Here is a 16,991-nt window from a genome sequence, read left to right as displayed (position 1 = left end):
TTGGAGGGTAAAGTCAGCCTTGGTTTAGCACCAGAGGCTACATTTTTGTTATCTAGTTTCATTTCATTTGTGACTTAAACCAGTGGTTCCCCACCAGGGGTATGGGTACCCCGGGAGTACGCAGAGGTCTTCCAGGGTGTACTGTACATCAATTCATCTAGATATTTGCCTAGTTTTCCAGAAGGCTACATAACAGTCACTAGCAAATTTACAGACTAAAATTTCATACAGACAATGACTTATTTATATTGCTCTATATACTATACACTGAAATGTAAGTACAACATTTATATTCCATTTGATTTATTTTATAACTGTATGGTAAAAATAAGAGTCAGCAATTTTTCAGTAGTGGTGTACTTTGACGCTTTTTGTATTTTGTCTGATTTTTAAAAGCAAGTATTTTTTAAGTGAGGTGAAACTTGGGGTATGCAAGACAAATCAGAATCCTGAAAGGGGTACACTAGTCTGGAAAGGTTAAGAGACACTGAAAAACCAATGAGGTCTCAAAGTGATTATGGAGTAATGATAGTGGCACCACAGTTAAGGTTGCAGCAGAGGTTCTGTTTAAAATGAATCTAGCATCTAAAACCCATATGGTATCTTATGTATATAGTCAGTTCAGTTTGACAAGTAGCATGCCAGGTCAAGGGCCTAGGTAGCCCTATTCTGAGGGCTTAAGCAGAACTTAAGTGACACATAGACCTTGTGCTGACTCTCTGCATAGTGGTGAATTTCACACTTCACGAATAGTAAATGTCTGGCACAGAAGATTGGATGAAGCACATTTCCTGCTAAAATCTTTAAAACTCTCAGGATTCATGAACATTTTCACAAAAACCTAGTGGCTTTCTGTGTACTTATGAATCATTTGGTCCCACAAATCATAGTAAATCAAACTCAGCCTTTTGATTTATCAAGATATTTGAAAAGAAATGTTTTACTATTCTGCTAGGTCTAGTTCTAACCACTTCTGGTCACTAATGACTCCATAATAATTCATAATTAATTATGTAAAAATAGGATGCTAATTCCAGTGTTCCAACAAAACTCAATTTTGCGTGATCTACATTCTGCCAATTTAAAATCCCAGTTGGTGTTCTCATTGGATAAACTCTTCTTCACTTTTTTCCTGAATTGTTGCATCAGCTGGTGTGTCCTTAGAAGTATGGGTGAAATGATCTCTGTGAATATTTTGTAAGAATATGTGAAATGCTGTTGGATCCTTTGAGGGAAGGTATCCCTTCAGTTTAAGATTATCATTACAAAGTAACAAGGTTCTTCTGTGTATCTTGGACATAATACTTTACAAAATTATATGTACAGATACATAAAAATCCCTGCTATGCTTTCAATTAGAGATTTTAATTTTTAATGAGGTTTGGAATGATTAAATTTGTATTGGTAAATGTTGATAAACATTGATTTCACCATATATACACAATCTGAGGAAAATTAGAATTTTACAGATAGGCAAAGTTTTTAAAAAATGCAGTTTGAGAACATATTAACATTTGATTTAAGGACATTTACTCTGTATATTTTGACATATGTTGACAACTTGTGTTTTAAAGGACTTTTTGAATGTCTGTGTCTATTGTCATGAAGTAATTATTTCCTGTAACTGTGAAAATGCTTTTGGTTGTTTGAATACATTTTCAAATATATTGATTTCAATTACAGTGCAGAATACAAAGAGTACAGTGCTTACTTTATGTTACAATTTTATTACAAATATTTGCACTGTAAGAACGATAAACAAAAGAAATAGTATTTTTCAATTCACCTCATATAAGTCCACTCAGTCCTACTTATTGTTCAGCCAATCATTAAGACAAACAAATTTGTGCACATTTACAGGAAAGGTAGCTGCCCACTTCTTATTTACAATGTCACCTGAAAGTGAGAACAGGCATCCACAAGGCACTGTTGTAGGTTGGCGTTGCAAGGTATTCATGTGCCAGATATGATAAACATTTGTATGCCTCTTCATGCTTTGATTTGTAGGCTCTAATGTTTTACATTGCGCTCAAAAACAAAGCAGTTATGTAAAGAAATATCTACATTTGTAAATTGCATTTTCACGATAAAGAGATTTCATTACAGTACTTGTGTGAGGTGAATTGTAAAATACTATTTCTTTTGTTTATCTTTTTTACAGTGCAAATATTTGTAATAAAAATATAAAGTGAGCACTGTATACTCTGTATTCTGCATTGTAATTGAAATCAATATATTTGAAAATGTAGAAAAATACCCAAATATTTATAATTAATTAAAATCGGTTTTCTATTCTTTAACAGTGCGATTAAAACTGCGATTAATTGCAAGCATTTTTTAACCTTGCAATTATTTTTTAATCATTTGATAGCCCCCCGTGTATATGTGTGTGTGTGTGTGTGTATATATATATATATATATATATATATTTCTACCAAACCTATTTTTAACATCCTTTGTTTTACATTTCAGTGGCTGTTCCCTCAGCCATGCCAGCTTGTGAGCCCAAGACTAACGGGCACCATCCAGCTCCACGACTCTCTGTTTCTTCCCGTACCACTGTGGTCGCCACCATGGAAACCACCTCTCAGGGCTTGCAGACAGTCATGAAGTGGAAAACAGTGATGGCCATCTTCGTTGTGGTTGTAGCTTACCTGGTAACTGGAGGTCTTGTCTTCCGTGCCCTGGAGCAGCCTTTTGAAAGCAGCCAGAAAAATACAATAGCCTCAGAGAAGGCAGATTTCCTTCGGGAGCATGTTTGTGTGACCCCAAAGGAGCTGGAGACTCTGATTCAGGTGAGATGTGAGGGAGACAGCAACTCATGGTGGAGGAGGAAACATATATAATTTTTTTTTGAGCCTCTTCCTGGAAGTTCTGAGAAATGAGTTTAGTATTTCATTGCTAAGTCCAAACCACAGGGTGACTGGATGGCTCAGGGGGATTGGCAATGTGGTAGGGAGCCTTCCAGCTTGAAGTCTCTGTTCTGAATCTAACCCAAATGGGTAGTGACAGAAGTTATCACCTGAGAGCTGTTTGGTGGCCTGTGTGAAATGAATTGGTCTCGTTCTAGGTTCCGCTCAAGAAGTGTAGGTATTGCCAACGTTCACCATCCCAACTAGCAGCCTCAACAGAGGGGTCAAAGACCAAATGGGTATAAAGACTTGATAATCCTCTTTCTGTTCTTTAGGTGGTGCCTCCCAGTCAAGATTTTGTGAAAAGGTCTGCATTGCTGCTGGCTGTGTGGTACATGTTCCTGTTTGCAGTGCTTCGAATTTGGCAGCTTTCACCATTGCTGAATTCACATTAAAGCATTTAGGAGTTGGCTTCATTTATTTGCTGTTAGGCCTGTGCACACTAATGTAAGAACATTTCCTGCTGGCTTGACTGACAAAGCTGGGCTTCATTAATAAGATAGCCATTCATTGAATAAATGAATCCTACACAAAAAGTCCAGAATTCTTGTAGTGAAAATCTGTTTTGATGAGGAAGATTAGAATTTCACTTCAGAAGAGTGACAACACTTGCTCTATTCTACAGTAGTGCCGAGGGGACTATATTCAGTGCTGGGGTGGATCATCTGAAGTCAGTGAAGATACACTAGGGTTGAATTTGGCCTGATGTGTTTAGCATTTCAGTCTGAGAATGTTCTATCCCCATTTACTGGGAGCAGCTCAAACTGCAGCACTGAACCTCAATATTGAGGTACATGATTGAGCTTTATTGATGAGGTCTGCAGTGCATAAGTATTCACACACTAAAACATAGCTCCCAACATTTCAAGTGGCTGAAGTGGGACACAGCGCCACTCATGTCTGGCCCCTCTCCCGCTCCATAGCTAGAGACAGAGGTGTATATGGACCAGATTTGATTGGCATTGCAATCTAGCACACTTCGTTGCGGTGCCACACATATTTGGCCCATGGGCCCCTCCATCTGCATCTATGGAGGGGCAGATGGGACAGTCCTGAGTGTTGCTGCAATCCCATGTGCCAGGTCATAATGCCACTTGATTTTGGGGCCCTCTCAAACAAAGAGCCTGGAGATTCCAACCTCCCACCCCAGGTGACCCTGAATGAAGAAATGTTCGCTTCAACTGAGGCAGGAGGTTTTGGCCTTCAAAATGGGAGAGTACTGCAAAACCTGGGACTGTTGTGAGGTCTGCTAAAGTCCTTTCCTAACATTCATTAGGCTCAGTGCAAAACCTCTGATGAATTTCATGGAGAACAGCCTATTTTTAGTTGTTCAAAGTTCTGACCTGGAGTCTGGAGAGGATGTCCCCAAAACATTGTAGATGGAAGTCCAGATCTATTCTCGAATGCAGTGTGAAATGTTTGCAAGCAAACTTGAAACTATTTTATACTCACCTGGACTGGAGTTTTGTGACGGGTCCAGAACTGAAGCAAGAGGCTTGCTTAGGTTCACAAAACTTTTGCATGAAGCTGGACCCAATTCCTCTTGCCTGGTCAAACTGTTGAGAATCTCACAACTCTATAGTTCACAAGAGGAAACTATACTTATTTTAATTAGGATTGGCAAGTGAATAAAAAAAAATCAAGATTAATTGTGCTGTTAAACAACAACAGAATACCATTAAATATTTTGGATGTTTACTACATTTTCAAATATATTAATTTCAGTTACAACACAGAATACAATGTGTACAGTGCTCACTTTATTTTTTTATTACAAATATTTGCGCTGTAAAATAGTAGTATTTTTAATTCACCTCATACAAGTACTGTAGTGCAATCCCTTTATCTTGAAAGTTGACTTACAAATGTAGAATTAGGTAAACAAAAAAAAACTGCATTCAAAAAGAAAACAGTGCAAAACTTTAGACCCTACATGTCCACTCAGTCCTACTTCTTGTTCAGCCAAATAAAGGTTTGGTTACAATTTGCAGGAGATAATGCTGTCTGCTGCTTATTTACAATGCCACCTGAAAGTGAGAACAGGTATTTACATAGATTATTATTAGGGTTGGAAGAGACCTCAGAAGATCATCTAGTCCAACCCCCTGCTCAAAACAGGACTAATCCCCAAATGGCCCCCTCAAGGATTGAACTCACAACCCTGGGTTTTAGCAGGCCAATGCTCAAACCACTGAGCCACATAGCACTGTTGTTGCTGGTGTTATAAGATATTTACATGCCAGATGCACTAAAGCAGGCGTCGGCAACCTCTGGCATGCGGTTTGCCACGGTAAGCACCCTAGTGGGCCGGACCAGTTTGTTTACCTGCCACATAGGCAGGTTCGGCTGATTGCGGCTCCCACTGGCCGCGGTTCCCTGTCCCAGGCCAATGGGGGCGGCGGGAAGCCACAACCAGCACATCCCTTGCTCGCACCACTTCATGCCGTCCCCATTGGCCTGGGACAGTGAACCATAGCCACTGGGAGCCGTGATTGGCTGAACCTGCCGATGCAGCATGTAAACAAAGTGGCCCGGCCCCCCAGGGTGCTTACTCTGGCGAGCCGCGTGCCAGAGGTTGCTGACCCCTGCACTAAGGATTCATATGTGCCTTCATGCTTCAGCCACCATTCCAAGCTGCTGATGGGTTCTGTTTGATAATGATCCAAAGCAGTGCAGACTGATGCATGTTCATTTTCATCATCTGAGTCAGATGCCATGAGCAGAAGGTTAATTTTCTTTTTCGGTAGTTTGGGTTTTGTAGTTTCTGCATCAGAGTGTTGCTCTTTTAAAACTTCTGAAAGTATGCTCCACACCTCATCCCTCTCAGATTTTGGAAGGCACTTCAGATTCTTAAACCTTGGGTTGAGTGCTGTAGCTATTTTTAGAAATCTCACATTGGTACCTTCTTTGCATTTTGTCAAATCTGCTGTGAAAGTGTTTTTAAAAGCAACATGTGCTGGGTCACCATCAGAGACTACTATAACATGATATATATGCAGAATGTGGGTAAAACAGAGCAGGAGATATATAATTCTCTCCACAAGGAGTACTGTCACAAATCTAATTGACACATCATTTTTTTAACATGCATAATCATCATAGAAGCATGTCCTCTGGAATGGTGGCCGAAGCATGGAAGGGGCAAACGAATTTTTAGTGCATCTGGCATGTAAATATCTTGCAACGCCGGATACAAAAGTGCCATGCAACGCCTGTTTTCACTTTTAGGTGATATTGTAAATAAGAAGCAGGGCAGAATTATCACCTGCAAATTGTAACCAAACCTTAGTTTGTCTTAGTGATTGGCAGAATAAGAAGTAGGACTGAGTGGACTTGTAGGCTCTAAAGTTTTACACTGTTTTATTTTTTGAGTGCAGTTACATAACCCCCCCCCAAAAAACTGCTTTTGTAAGTTACACTTTCATGATAAAGAGACTGCATTTCTGTACTTGTAGGAGGTAAATTGAAAAATACTATTTCTTTTGTTTGTCAGTTTTACAGTGCATATATTTGTAATAAAACTAATTACATAAAAAGAGCACTGGGAACTTTGTATTCTGTGTTGTAATTTAAATCAATATTGAAAATGTAGAAAAACATCCAAAATATTTAATTTTAATTGGTATTCTATTGTTATAAATGTAAATAATTTTTTAATCACGATTAATTTTTTTGAATTAATTGTATGAGTTAACTGCGATTAATTGACAGCCCTAATTTTATGCGTATAAATTTTGGCATCTGGCAGTTGCTCATCTTATATATTGCTCTAGGAGAATTATGTTATACCTAACTGAGAAAAATGTTGAAATGTATGTATTTTATACCATGAGAGTAATTTAAGGCCTATATACATATTACTGATGGGCCTGAACATCAAATTTCAGATCTGAGTTTGCATCTGGACCTCCCTAAAGCCCAGTTCTGGTATTTTTCTTCATCCCACTGTATGGGAAGGGATTCAGCTATGAAGGTGGAATCTGGACTTGAATCTGAACTTTTCCAAGTTGAAAGCTTCTGGTCTGGGATTTTTGCTCTGATCCATTTCTAATATACATCATGAGAGGGCTGCTGAGGTTAACATTTTCTGCTATTCTTGAGGTGCAATACATAATGGAGCAGTTCTAGGTATGAATATTAAAGCAAGAAATGTGCGTGCCATAGGTGTGAAAGTCATTGATGAAAGATATGCAAAGGTCTTGTTTTTCTAACAAAGACTTTTTCCTGCCTATTAGGAATTCTCTCTCAACAGGATGCTAAAGAGTGCAACACCAGGATATTTCTTAATATCACGTAGTCTGAACCAGGTTGCAGTTTTCAAGTGTACACAACATTTTGTCCTTTCTTTTACCTCAAAGGTGGTGGCCTTTATCTCATATCCAGGCAGGTTGTGTCACTGCAAGTCAGATATTCTGAACAAACCTTATCTCTCATGAATTCAGTTTGTCCTCAGGCATTTCACTGGCTAACTGGGAATCATTTTTAAATAGTAAAGTAAACAGGTTTAGCAGCTTGACATGCTGAATAGGTTAAGGCCAGCTAGTATAAAATATTAAAATGTATTTTGTCAATAAAGGATAATTTCTATTTGATTCTTATGAATGACTAGGAATAGGTAAGCATGGCTCACAGCTGTGGTGAAATACAATGATACATCATAAAGCTGTACTTGTAACTGAGCTGAGCACAAGAACACAACACAGTGTTTCAGATTATTGTTAAGGGGATAACATTTTTGCTTTCTACCTTTTTATGTTGATTTTAAAAAGTGACATCTTCCCTAGCTGGTACAATGGATTACTGCATTGCACCAAGTGCTGGCCAGTCTGAAAGACCATGAGATTAGAATAATGGCACTGATGGGGTAACCTCCTTGGGTCTTGGCAGTGTTACATGTTTTCATCGCAAAGCTACACCTAAGGGCGATATTTATTATTAATTCAATTAGACTAACCTACATTGTGTAGATGAATGCATAGATCATACTCCCCAGAGTTACAATGAGGACTCAGCTCTGAGCTACTGGAGTACATTCTCATGGAACAAATCCAATAGGGGAATGAAAGGGAGACTTTAACCATAGGCCAGGGTCTATGCTCTTTCAAGCTGGAGTAGCCTTCGTTAGTAAGGAGAGATTGTAAAGAGGAGATGAAGCCTGTGATGAGTTTGTGAACTTCTGACCTGAGCCCTAGGTCCTATGTCTCCTGGAAGGGTCTTGCCTTGGGGAGGCAAAGCATAGAAGGAAGACACATGGTAGCTGTGTGAGTCTAGGAGAACCTCGGTGTGTTGAAAGGTGCTCTCCATACTGATCCCCTCTTCTGCCTTCAAAAACATTTGTATGATTGGCACAAACGTTACTGGTTTTATTGCGAGTGACCAGAGATGATCTCAGGTTGTGAAGTTTAGATGTGCTGGTGCTCAGAAATGACTGATAAGTGCAGTATAAATGTCTCGATAGAAGGGAATCCAGATCCAAATAGCCTCAAAGTTTCTGCCTGGTTTCACCTGTTGTAGAGACAGGGCCTGTCCATGAAATTCAGGGAAAGATGTGAACTTCTCAAAGTTTGTGTTTGCCAGTGGAGTTCAGTTCAGGCCCATCTCAACTACTGATGCCTTCTGCGGTACAGGGTACAGAGCAGTTTGTCCTAGCAATAACTACATTCTCTCAGCGCATCTGGTATTATCCCAGTTTGCCTGAAGTGAAAGTTTGTAGTTTTGTCAGCACACATCTGCTTCTTAAGATTAATATACTGCAGTGAAAATAGCTCATTAATTAGTGCTTCATGCAATCTATGACCTGGCTTCAATGATATTATCTATTGTAAATATAGAGGAGTGAGGGACGGACAAAACCAGCTATGCACTACTTTTTAATTGCAGCCCTTTTGGATGAGGGGACTTTCATCAGATTAATCTGAAATTGAATTTTGAGAGGAAAAAAAAGAAAAAGGTTTAATATAATACAAAGAAAACAGACCTGACTCCTCCGCTGTGTTTAGCTCTCTGATTCCTATTTGGCCAAAGTGTTGTAAGATTCAACAAAGGATTAGACAATTATTTTAATAAAAATAAGATCTGCAGTTACACTTGCTAAGGTAAAATTACCAGGATTACTCATCCTCATGGTTCAGGGCATAAGATGATCAGTACTCTCTCTTTATAGTGTTATAGCTGACTACAGTAGCTCTACCCAGGACGGTAACAGGAAATAGTATGAGAACAGAGAGTTGGTAAGGAGGGAGGCTAGTCAGTAGTTACTGTCTGGGACTCAACTATTTACACTGCTAATGCTGTCAACCCCTGGGGTGTGCTTTGAGTTTTTTCCCTAAAGAGCAGAATTGATAAAGAAACCCAGATCCATAAAAGTCCTTAGGTGTTGCAAGGCTGAGTGCTGCAATGCCTACATTTTAGGCACTTAGAAAATCACAGGAACAAAACTATGATCCAGAAAACCTGGCTAGGCTCCCTATATAATGAATGGGGAGAGAGAGGCACCATAGAATGTGATCCACAAAAGCCAGCATGGTAGGCAGGAAGACACCTAAGATAGTCCATAGGAGATGCTTACAACAGCAGGGGTGTTATGCCCCACTCATCTCAGAGAGGGAGGCACCTATCTCTGCTTGGCATTCCATGAATGGGAACCCATCTCCTGAAGTTAGGTGCCTAACCAATTTCTTGCAGGAATGCATTAGGCATCCACCTCACTCAACGCAAAACAGACAGTGAAGGAGGATGTAGTGGTGACTGGAGCAGGGGACTGGGCCCTGGGTCACCCATCTCTCTGGTGGATGCCCAACTGAACACTGAACTATAGATTCATTTTCTCTCTTTCATTATTTAGCCACAGTGAAATAGCTTCAGTGGGAGAGATTAGAGGAGTCCTGTGTCAGAATATCCCACAGCTCAGTGATTTGTACATGTGCCTCAGAGGAGAGAGAGTCCGGTTCAAAATCCTTTCTATCATGCTAACAGAGAGGCAGAAATTGTATCTGGATCTTCCCCATTGCAGGTGTAGTTCCTAACCCCTGGGTTATAAGTGAACTGTTTCCATATTTTGAATGGTCCCTGATTCAGTAGGCAGCCTTTGAACCCACCTAGCGGATCAGGCCCCACACGCAAGTCAGATGGCTGAATGCTGATCTTCCCTGTTTGTGAATTGCTCTGGGGCTTAGGCAGGAGATAGGCACCAAGACACCTAGAGGGAGGCAGCAGTGGGCATTCCTGGAGCCTGAAACCAAGGCACCAAGGGCACTTTTACTCTGAAAATGTAGGCACCGACAGGGTTTGGCAGGAGTTTTGAGGATTGCAGCAGAATCAAAACTGGGACCTAGGTGCCTAAACCCTGGACTAAGTCTGGGATGTGGGCCCTGAAATACCTTTATAGATCTGAACCTACCTGCCTGATCAGAGCACTGTTATAAACCAACCTGTCTGTGCTGGCCCTTTGACAATAGACCAAAGATAAATTGGATGACTTGAATCAGATGGAAGAAAAAAGCCCTAAACAGAGCAGAAAGAGGGACTTTTGAACAAAATACTGAAGGAGGTGTGGAAAGACTGGCTGTACAGTATAGAAGAGCAATTGTAAACTTCTGAGAGTTGACTCTCTTATGCATCCTGTTTATGGAAGCTATTTTCTCTACATGTCCTCATCTCCTCTCTCTTCCTATTCTTCACTTTTTAAATGATAAACTTTAGGAGATACAAAAAGAAAACTATTAGATTTATCCAAATGACATGTGATCCATTTCCTAGAAGAGTAAGGGGACAACATTCAGATAGATTTATAATATTAGATTCTAAGTAGTGCTTGGGTTGTGAATACTTGCGGGGAACGTGAGGTCTAGTGGCTAAAACACAGGATCAGAAAGCAGGAGTTTTAAATTTAAGTCCTGTTTCTATCACTGATATTCTCCATTTCCTTGGAAAAAGTCAAATATTTTGTCCTGCAGTCTCCTCATCTGTAAAATGTACACATGGGGCTGTAAGGTTCAGTTCATAAAAAATTGACAAAAAAGCACTTTGAAATTCTCAGATAGAAGATGCTATAGAAGTGCAGTGTACTAGCAGCCAGTCAGCCTCTGGTTAGAGGGCTCAGAAAAGTAACCAGGAATGTCAGCTTCCATTCTAAAAGAAAGTAACTTTCTAAAACTTTTTTTCCTTGTAAGGAGACTTGAAAATGTAGCCAGTGAAACTTGGTGATTGAGACAGAAAATTTGGAACTGATTGTTCCTAAAGATCAGACTCCTCACGCTTGAAGTTTGGGCTGGCCTTTAAGTGCTCTGCACTTCTGATAATCAAGCCACTTACAGTATTTGGGTGTCTAAAATATGGCCTTGATACTTTTTTGAATAGGTTGGCATTTGGCTCTAACTTCTCTATGGCTCAGTTTCCACATATCCAAAATGGGGATAATAATTGTCTATTTCCCGGCGGGATTATAGTAATTTATTAGTTAATGTTGTAAAAGACTATATAAATCCTAAACTCACCCAGCTGTCCACAAAATGTTTCAATGGTTGGTGACCTTACAGGTTCCAGAACAGCAGTTTATTTGGGCAATTGTCCATTGCAAAGCTTTTCTAAATGTTGGCAACACCTGAGTGCCATTCCTGCAGCAGCAGCGCTATAACATTTATATCTATTTTAAGAATTCTTAATTAGCTTTTAAATAATGTCATTTTTTCATTTTTATAGAATGAATACTTTAACAGTGATACCCCAACATGAGGTGTGGCAGGGTTATAACTTTTCCATTGTGTTGTATTGCAGTCAAGACAAAGCACCAATAGAAAGAATATATTATGTGAGAAACAATCATTAGGATCAGGAGAATGAGATTTCCAAGAACTAATTTTATTTTACATTTTGAATGACCATATCTCAAAGAGGGGCAGCTGCTTGGTCGTCAGTATCAGGAAAGACTGACATCTTAAAAAAAAATCTGTTAGATCTAATTTTCCTTGAGATGCTCATGGAATGACAACCATAAAATATTGATATCACCTTGTGTCATTAGTTCTTGTATCCTGTTAACTTTTTCATTAGTAGCTCTTCCTAAATCCTCTCAAAGCTATTTTTTTAGTCTAAGAACATCTTTGTTTCCATATGGCTGTAATTTCACATAGCTGAAACCCTAACAGATTAGAAATCATCTGACATTCTGTTAATTATACTTCCCAGTAGCTGAAAGGTCCAGCAAATTAAACTATGAATCACACAGAAGTTTATTTCCAGTTACATCCTCTGTTAGTTTAAGGATATCTTCCTGAAATAAGTTGATCTATGGGGGACTCCAGAAGATGTGTGGGAGATTGCAGGTGATACCACATAGGGCCTGAGTGTCCTTTCACTTATCCCGGAGTAAGACCGGAAGAACTCCACTGGCCTATCGAGTTATACCTGTATAAAACCAAGATGAGAGGAGAACCAGGTCCATACTCTCCACCTGCTATCCCAGGCGTTCTAGTGCAGCTACTGGAGAAATGCATGCTGCGACAATGTCCTCTTGTCCTTAATCGTAGACAGATCATATCCACATTGGGGACACAATCATTGACAGGGTGAGCAATGCATCATGGGTATGCATCCCACAGTGCAGTGTTGTGGGAAGGAAGAGCTGATCGCTGCATATTTTGGGATTCTCTCACAGCCCCCCTCAGCTGCCGCATCATGAGTAGCTCTGTGAGCTCTCCATGTTGAGAGACGGCAAAGCAGCACAGCAATCTGTCCCCCTCCCTCTGCAGCAGTCTGTTCCTCTGCTGCTGTGTTCCTAGTGCAAGGCAGAACAGGCGCATTCCAATGATTTGCTCTTTGTTTGTTCCCCAAAGGGAGCTGCACACAGATACTTCCTGTAGCTTTGAAAGAGCTACGCATGCCCGCAGAGCAGCAGAGATCAAAACACTGAGCACAGCAATCAGGACAGGCATTGTGGGATACTGGCGGAAGCCAGTTCTGTTGACAAAACAGTCAGCAGTGTCTTCACTGGCTCTCTGTCAACAATAAAGGGAGGGGAAAAGACAAAAGACTCTTGTAGGGATGGAAGTTTTTTGTCACCAAAACTGGATGTTTTTTGCAACAAAAGTTCCATTGCAGTGTGTATGCTCTTGCTGTTTTGTCACCAAAAGGCAGTTATGGTGACAAAACGTGCCAGTATAGATAAGCCCTTGGGTTGAAGATAAAAGTGAAAGCTCATAAAATGCACTTATTGCCTCAATGCTCGTGCTCATTTCATGTTGTTTTAAAATAAATTCATATAGTGAAATTGTAGCTGGAATGAAAGTCAAGTTTTGGAGGTCAGCAAAGGAGGGTCCGTCATACTTGCCCTACGGTACTTGGGTGAAAACCTGATCAATAACCAACTTTAATTGATGTCCATGTAGCCAGGATATCATCCCTGGGCTTTTCTTCTGCCTAAGCATTGCAGTTTCTTGGTTGGGCATTATAGCCATAGAACGCCATGCAACATGCCATCTCAGTAATCTTCAAGGAAAAGTCTGATTATGAATGGGGCCTTAGCTTGTCATTCTGTTTCAGTTTCATTTGGCTGCTCCCCTGGGGTTGCATGCTAGGAATTCATAAGACAGATTTATGAATCTTGAAATACGCAGTAGAGATGATGGAGAAGCTGATTGAGGTAAAAATACAGAATGTATATGGAAAAACTTGGGCTAATTAATTCCCACTCATGTAAGACCATCAGGAAACGACAATATTAATATTTGCACTTATGGCACCTTTCAACTAAGAATCACAAAGCACTTTACATGCACTGGACAAAATTACTGAGCTCTCTAGCTGTTCTGCCTGAGTGAAGACCCATTGATTTGGCCCATTGATTACTATTTTTAGTACAATGGGCCTGATTCTTACATACACTATGCTCCCTTATACTCTGTCAGTGTAAAGGGCCCTTAAAGTGTGTGTACATTTCATTTATGTTCACTTTAAGTTCCCTTTCCATGGCTAGAGCAGTATAAAAGCCCCTTAGTGTAAATGAGAAGCAGGCCTTATGCATGACAGGTTGTTTTTTTTTACTTTTTGTCCTAAATTGCTGTTTTGTACATTGTTAAACAGCTGCCACTTGCAACAAGGGTGGCAGAACTTCTCTGATGGGTCACATCATTCATAGCAGGATGACTCGGGCATCATCTTCATCTCCAGCACTCCTCCATTTCTCTTGACCTCCCTCATTGCTATGATGCAAGGTTATGCTCCTAACTTATAAAAATGCCAATACTTAGCTCTTGTATTGCACTTTTCAAGAGGAAAATGACTTGCCTAAGGTCACTGGCAGAGCCAGGAATAGAAGTCAGTTCTCTTGAGACTTAGTCCAGTGCTCTAGTCACTAGGTCACCGTACCTAGCATAGTGGCTAGTAGTCTTGGATGAAAAGGATTATTTTTCTTATTTGGTTAGAAAAAACCCAAGCAACCACAAATACAGTAAATTTAAAATGTGTTTTTGTATTTCATAGAGAGAATTATAAGTATGATTGCACATAAGGCAAATAGATATTTTCCCTAATAGATCAGCTCTTGCATAGAGGCATTTTAAAGAAGTAGCTACTGTAGTTAGTATAAATCTAAAACTTCATTCATTTTAAAGTGTCAATCAACAAGTTTAGACTCAAAACTAGATGAAGGTTTGTAACTATCAGAGGAGTGAAGTTCTGGAACAGCCTTCCAAGGGGAGCAGTGGGGAGCAAAACCCCTAACTGGCACAAGACTGAGTGCAATACATTTATGGATGAGATGGTATGAAGGGACCGTCTACAATGGCATGTGGCCCATCAGTGACTGCCAGTAGCAAAAATCCCAATGACTGGAGACAGGACACTAGATGGGGAAGGTCTGTGTTACTACAGAGAATTCTTTCCTGGTTATTTGCCTGGTGGGTCTTGCCAACATGCTCAGGGTCTAACTGATTACCATATTTGGGGTCAAGAAGGAATTTTCTCCAGGGTCAGATTGGCAGACACCCTGGGGTTTTTCGCCTTCCTCTGCAGCATGGGGCCTGGGTCACTTGCAGCTATAAACTAGTGTAAATGGTGAATTCTCTGTAACTTGAAGTCTTTAAACTGTGATTTGAGGACTTCAGTAACTCAGCCACAGGTTAAAGGTCTATTTCAGGACTGGGTGGGTGAGGTTCTGTGGCTTGCATTGTGCAGGAGGTCAGACTAGATGATCATGATGGTCCCTTCTGACCTTAGACTATGAGTAATCTATGCTGGGATTCTTGTTCTATTTAAGTATGTTTTTGTACGGGACTAAAGCTTCACAAGACAATTATATTGTCTTTATTATCTATTATTTAATGAAATAACACTGCAAAATTCCACAGCTTTGTTCAGAGACTCTGAGCATCAAATCACTTGGGATGTATGATGTGGTTTACAATTTAGTAAAACTCTTCTGATGCTAATGTCTGAGGCTTAATCCCACTGCATATTTGGTCCTTGTCAGGTTGATATGATTTTCTTGCTCCCTAATAAAACAGTCAATGTCACATACTATCAGAAGCTACGAGGCATGAGGTTATCTCTGCTGTATAAGACAAAGCATGAAGTCATCATTAGGTCCGTAGACAGCTATTACTATTATTTGGATGCATTCTTGATTTGGCCCATGAAAAGCAATCACTGAATTGAAGTTGATATTAACTGTTTTTCAGGCAAAAATTAGAGAGCATGGTAATTAATGTGGCCATAGCTCTAGAAGCTGAACTGACAATTAAGGATGTGGAATTCAAAGAAAGAATTTATATAGGAAATGTAGGAATGCAAGAGGAAAGCATTGTAGATTAAGTTGAAATGGTGTATTAATCTTCTACATATCATTTGTTTATGTAGTATCCAATGTGTGTTGGATGCTTTATGGGCAGAGACCAGGTCCTCATCCCTAAGGACTTAACGTTTAAATAGAAACATAATAGGACAAGCAAATACAAAAGTAAAGGGAGCTGGTAGGTAAGTGAAGGACAAGGGTTACAATTATAAGGTCATGAGTTAGCTTTGATGATTCTATGCACATCCTGTTTCTTGTTATTTTGTTGGGTTGGTTAAGGTAGAACTGGCAAACAAATAGATTGTATAAAAAATTGTTGGCAACTTAATGAGTCTTCAGAACATTATTGTAGGACTGGGAATAAAGGTGAGTCTACAGCGAGCATCCCTTAACAATCACTGAAGGGGGAAAAAAAAAACAAGGAGAGGAAGTCTAAAGAAGAGTTATTGTCTTCCTAATGAGAAGTCATTATAATAGAGAAACAAATGCAGCAGGAACATCCTTTTGTCTATTTGATGATAGGAATCCATTTGGAGGAGAATGATTTTGAAGGAGGCAGGGATTATAAAGTTAAACACAATCCTTGTAAGGGATTTAATAGAACTGGAAAGGAAGGAAAAAAATGGAAGAGTTTTATTTTTGACTTTCCCTTATTTATTTATTTATTAATTTTTTGGGGGCCAAATTTCTGCCCTTGGATATATTTGGGCTACTTCCACTGAATAACCCTCCAAATGCTCAAGAGGGTTTGTGTGTTGTATTTGTCCTCTGTTGATAAAGAAAACATTTTTTCTTTGCTTTGGACTCTTTTGAAGAAGCCAAAGGAGCTAGAACACTAGTTCAGCCAAATAATAGCACTTCCCTCCAAGAAACCCAAAACCTGTCCTCTTGACATCCCATTCTACTTATCCCTCACCCTCAAATCAGCAGTTCGTAGCACCACCTCCCAGCTGTCCTGCTGCCTATGGGCTTGTGTTCATTAGACTTTTTTTAAATCTCAAATTGATTGCCAATTAAATGAAGGCAGTTAACATATTTATAAAGGCTAGTGTGCACAAACACGTTTACAGATGTTTGTAGCCTGGATCAAATGTTGGTGTGGTACAGGAATACTCTAGCGATAAGTGTCACAGAAATGCAATAAATAAATCTTCCCAGAGTTTTCCCACATAATAATAACAGGAAAAGAAAATCAAATATCAATAATGATTAGACTACATGGTAGATCCAGGTAATTGTGTAAGGCACCCCTGGAACAGTGATCAACAGGGTATAAACAGGATATAAATAGA

The 16,991-nt window shown here is 39.7% G+C and overlaps 1 protein-coding gene across 1 annotated transcript in view; it reads left to right on the top strand.

Moving 5' to 3' along the window:
* KCNK10 (potassium two pore domain channel subfamily K member 10) overlaps nt 1-16,991 on the top strand; it is a 108,678-nt gene that overhangs the window by 36,572 nt on the left and 55,115 nt on the right. The window contains exon 2 of the mRNA XM_050953285.1: nt 2,473-2,795. Coding sequence (XP_050809242.1) covers nt 2,473-2,795 — 323 coding nt within the window. The remainder of the gene's footprint in view (nt 1-2,472; nt 2,796-16,991) is intronic.

The sequence above is a fragment of the Gopherus flavomarginatus genome, chromosome 5 (assembly GCF_025201925.1).
Source record: "Gopherus flavomarginatus isolate rGopFla2 chromosome 5, rGopFla2.mat.asm, whole genome shotgun sequence".
In the NCBI taxonomy this organism is placed as follows: Eukaryota; Metazoa; Chordata; order Testudines; family Testudinidae; genus Gopherus; species Gopherus flavomarginatus.
This window is presented reverse-complemented; position numbering and strand designations above follow the sequence as displayed.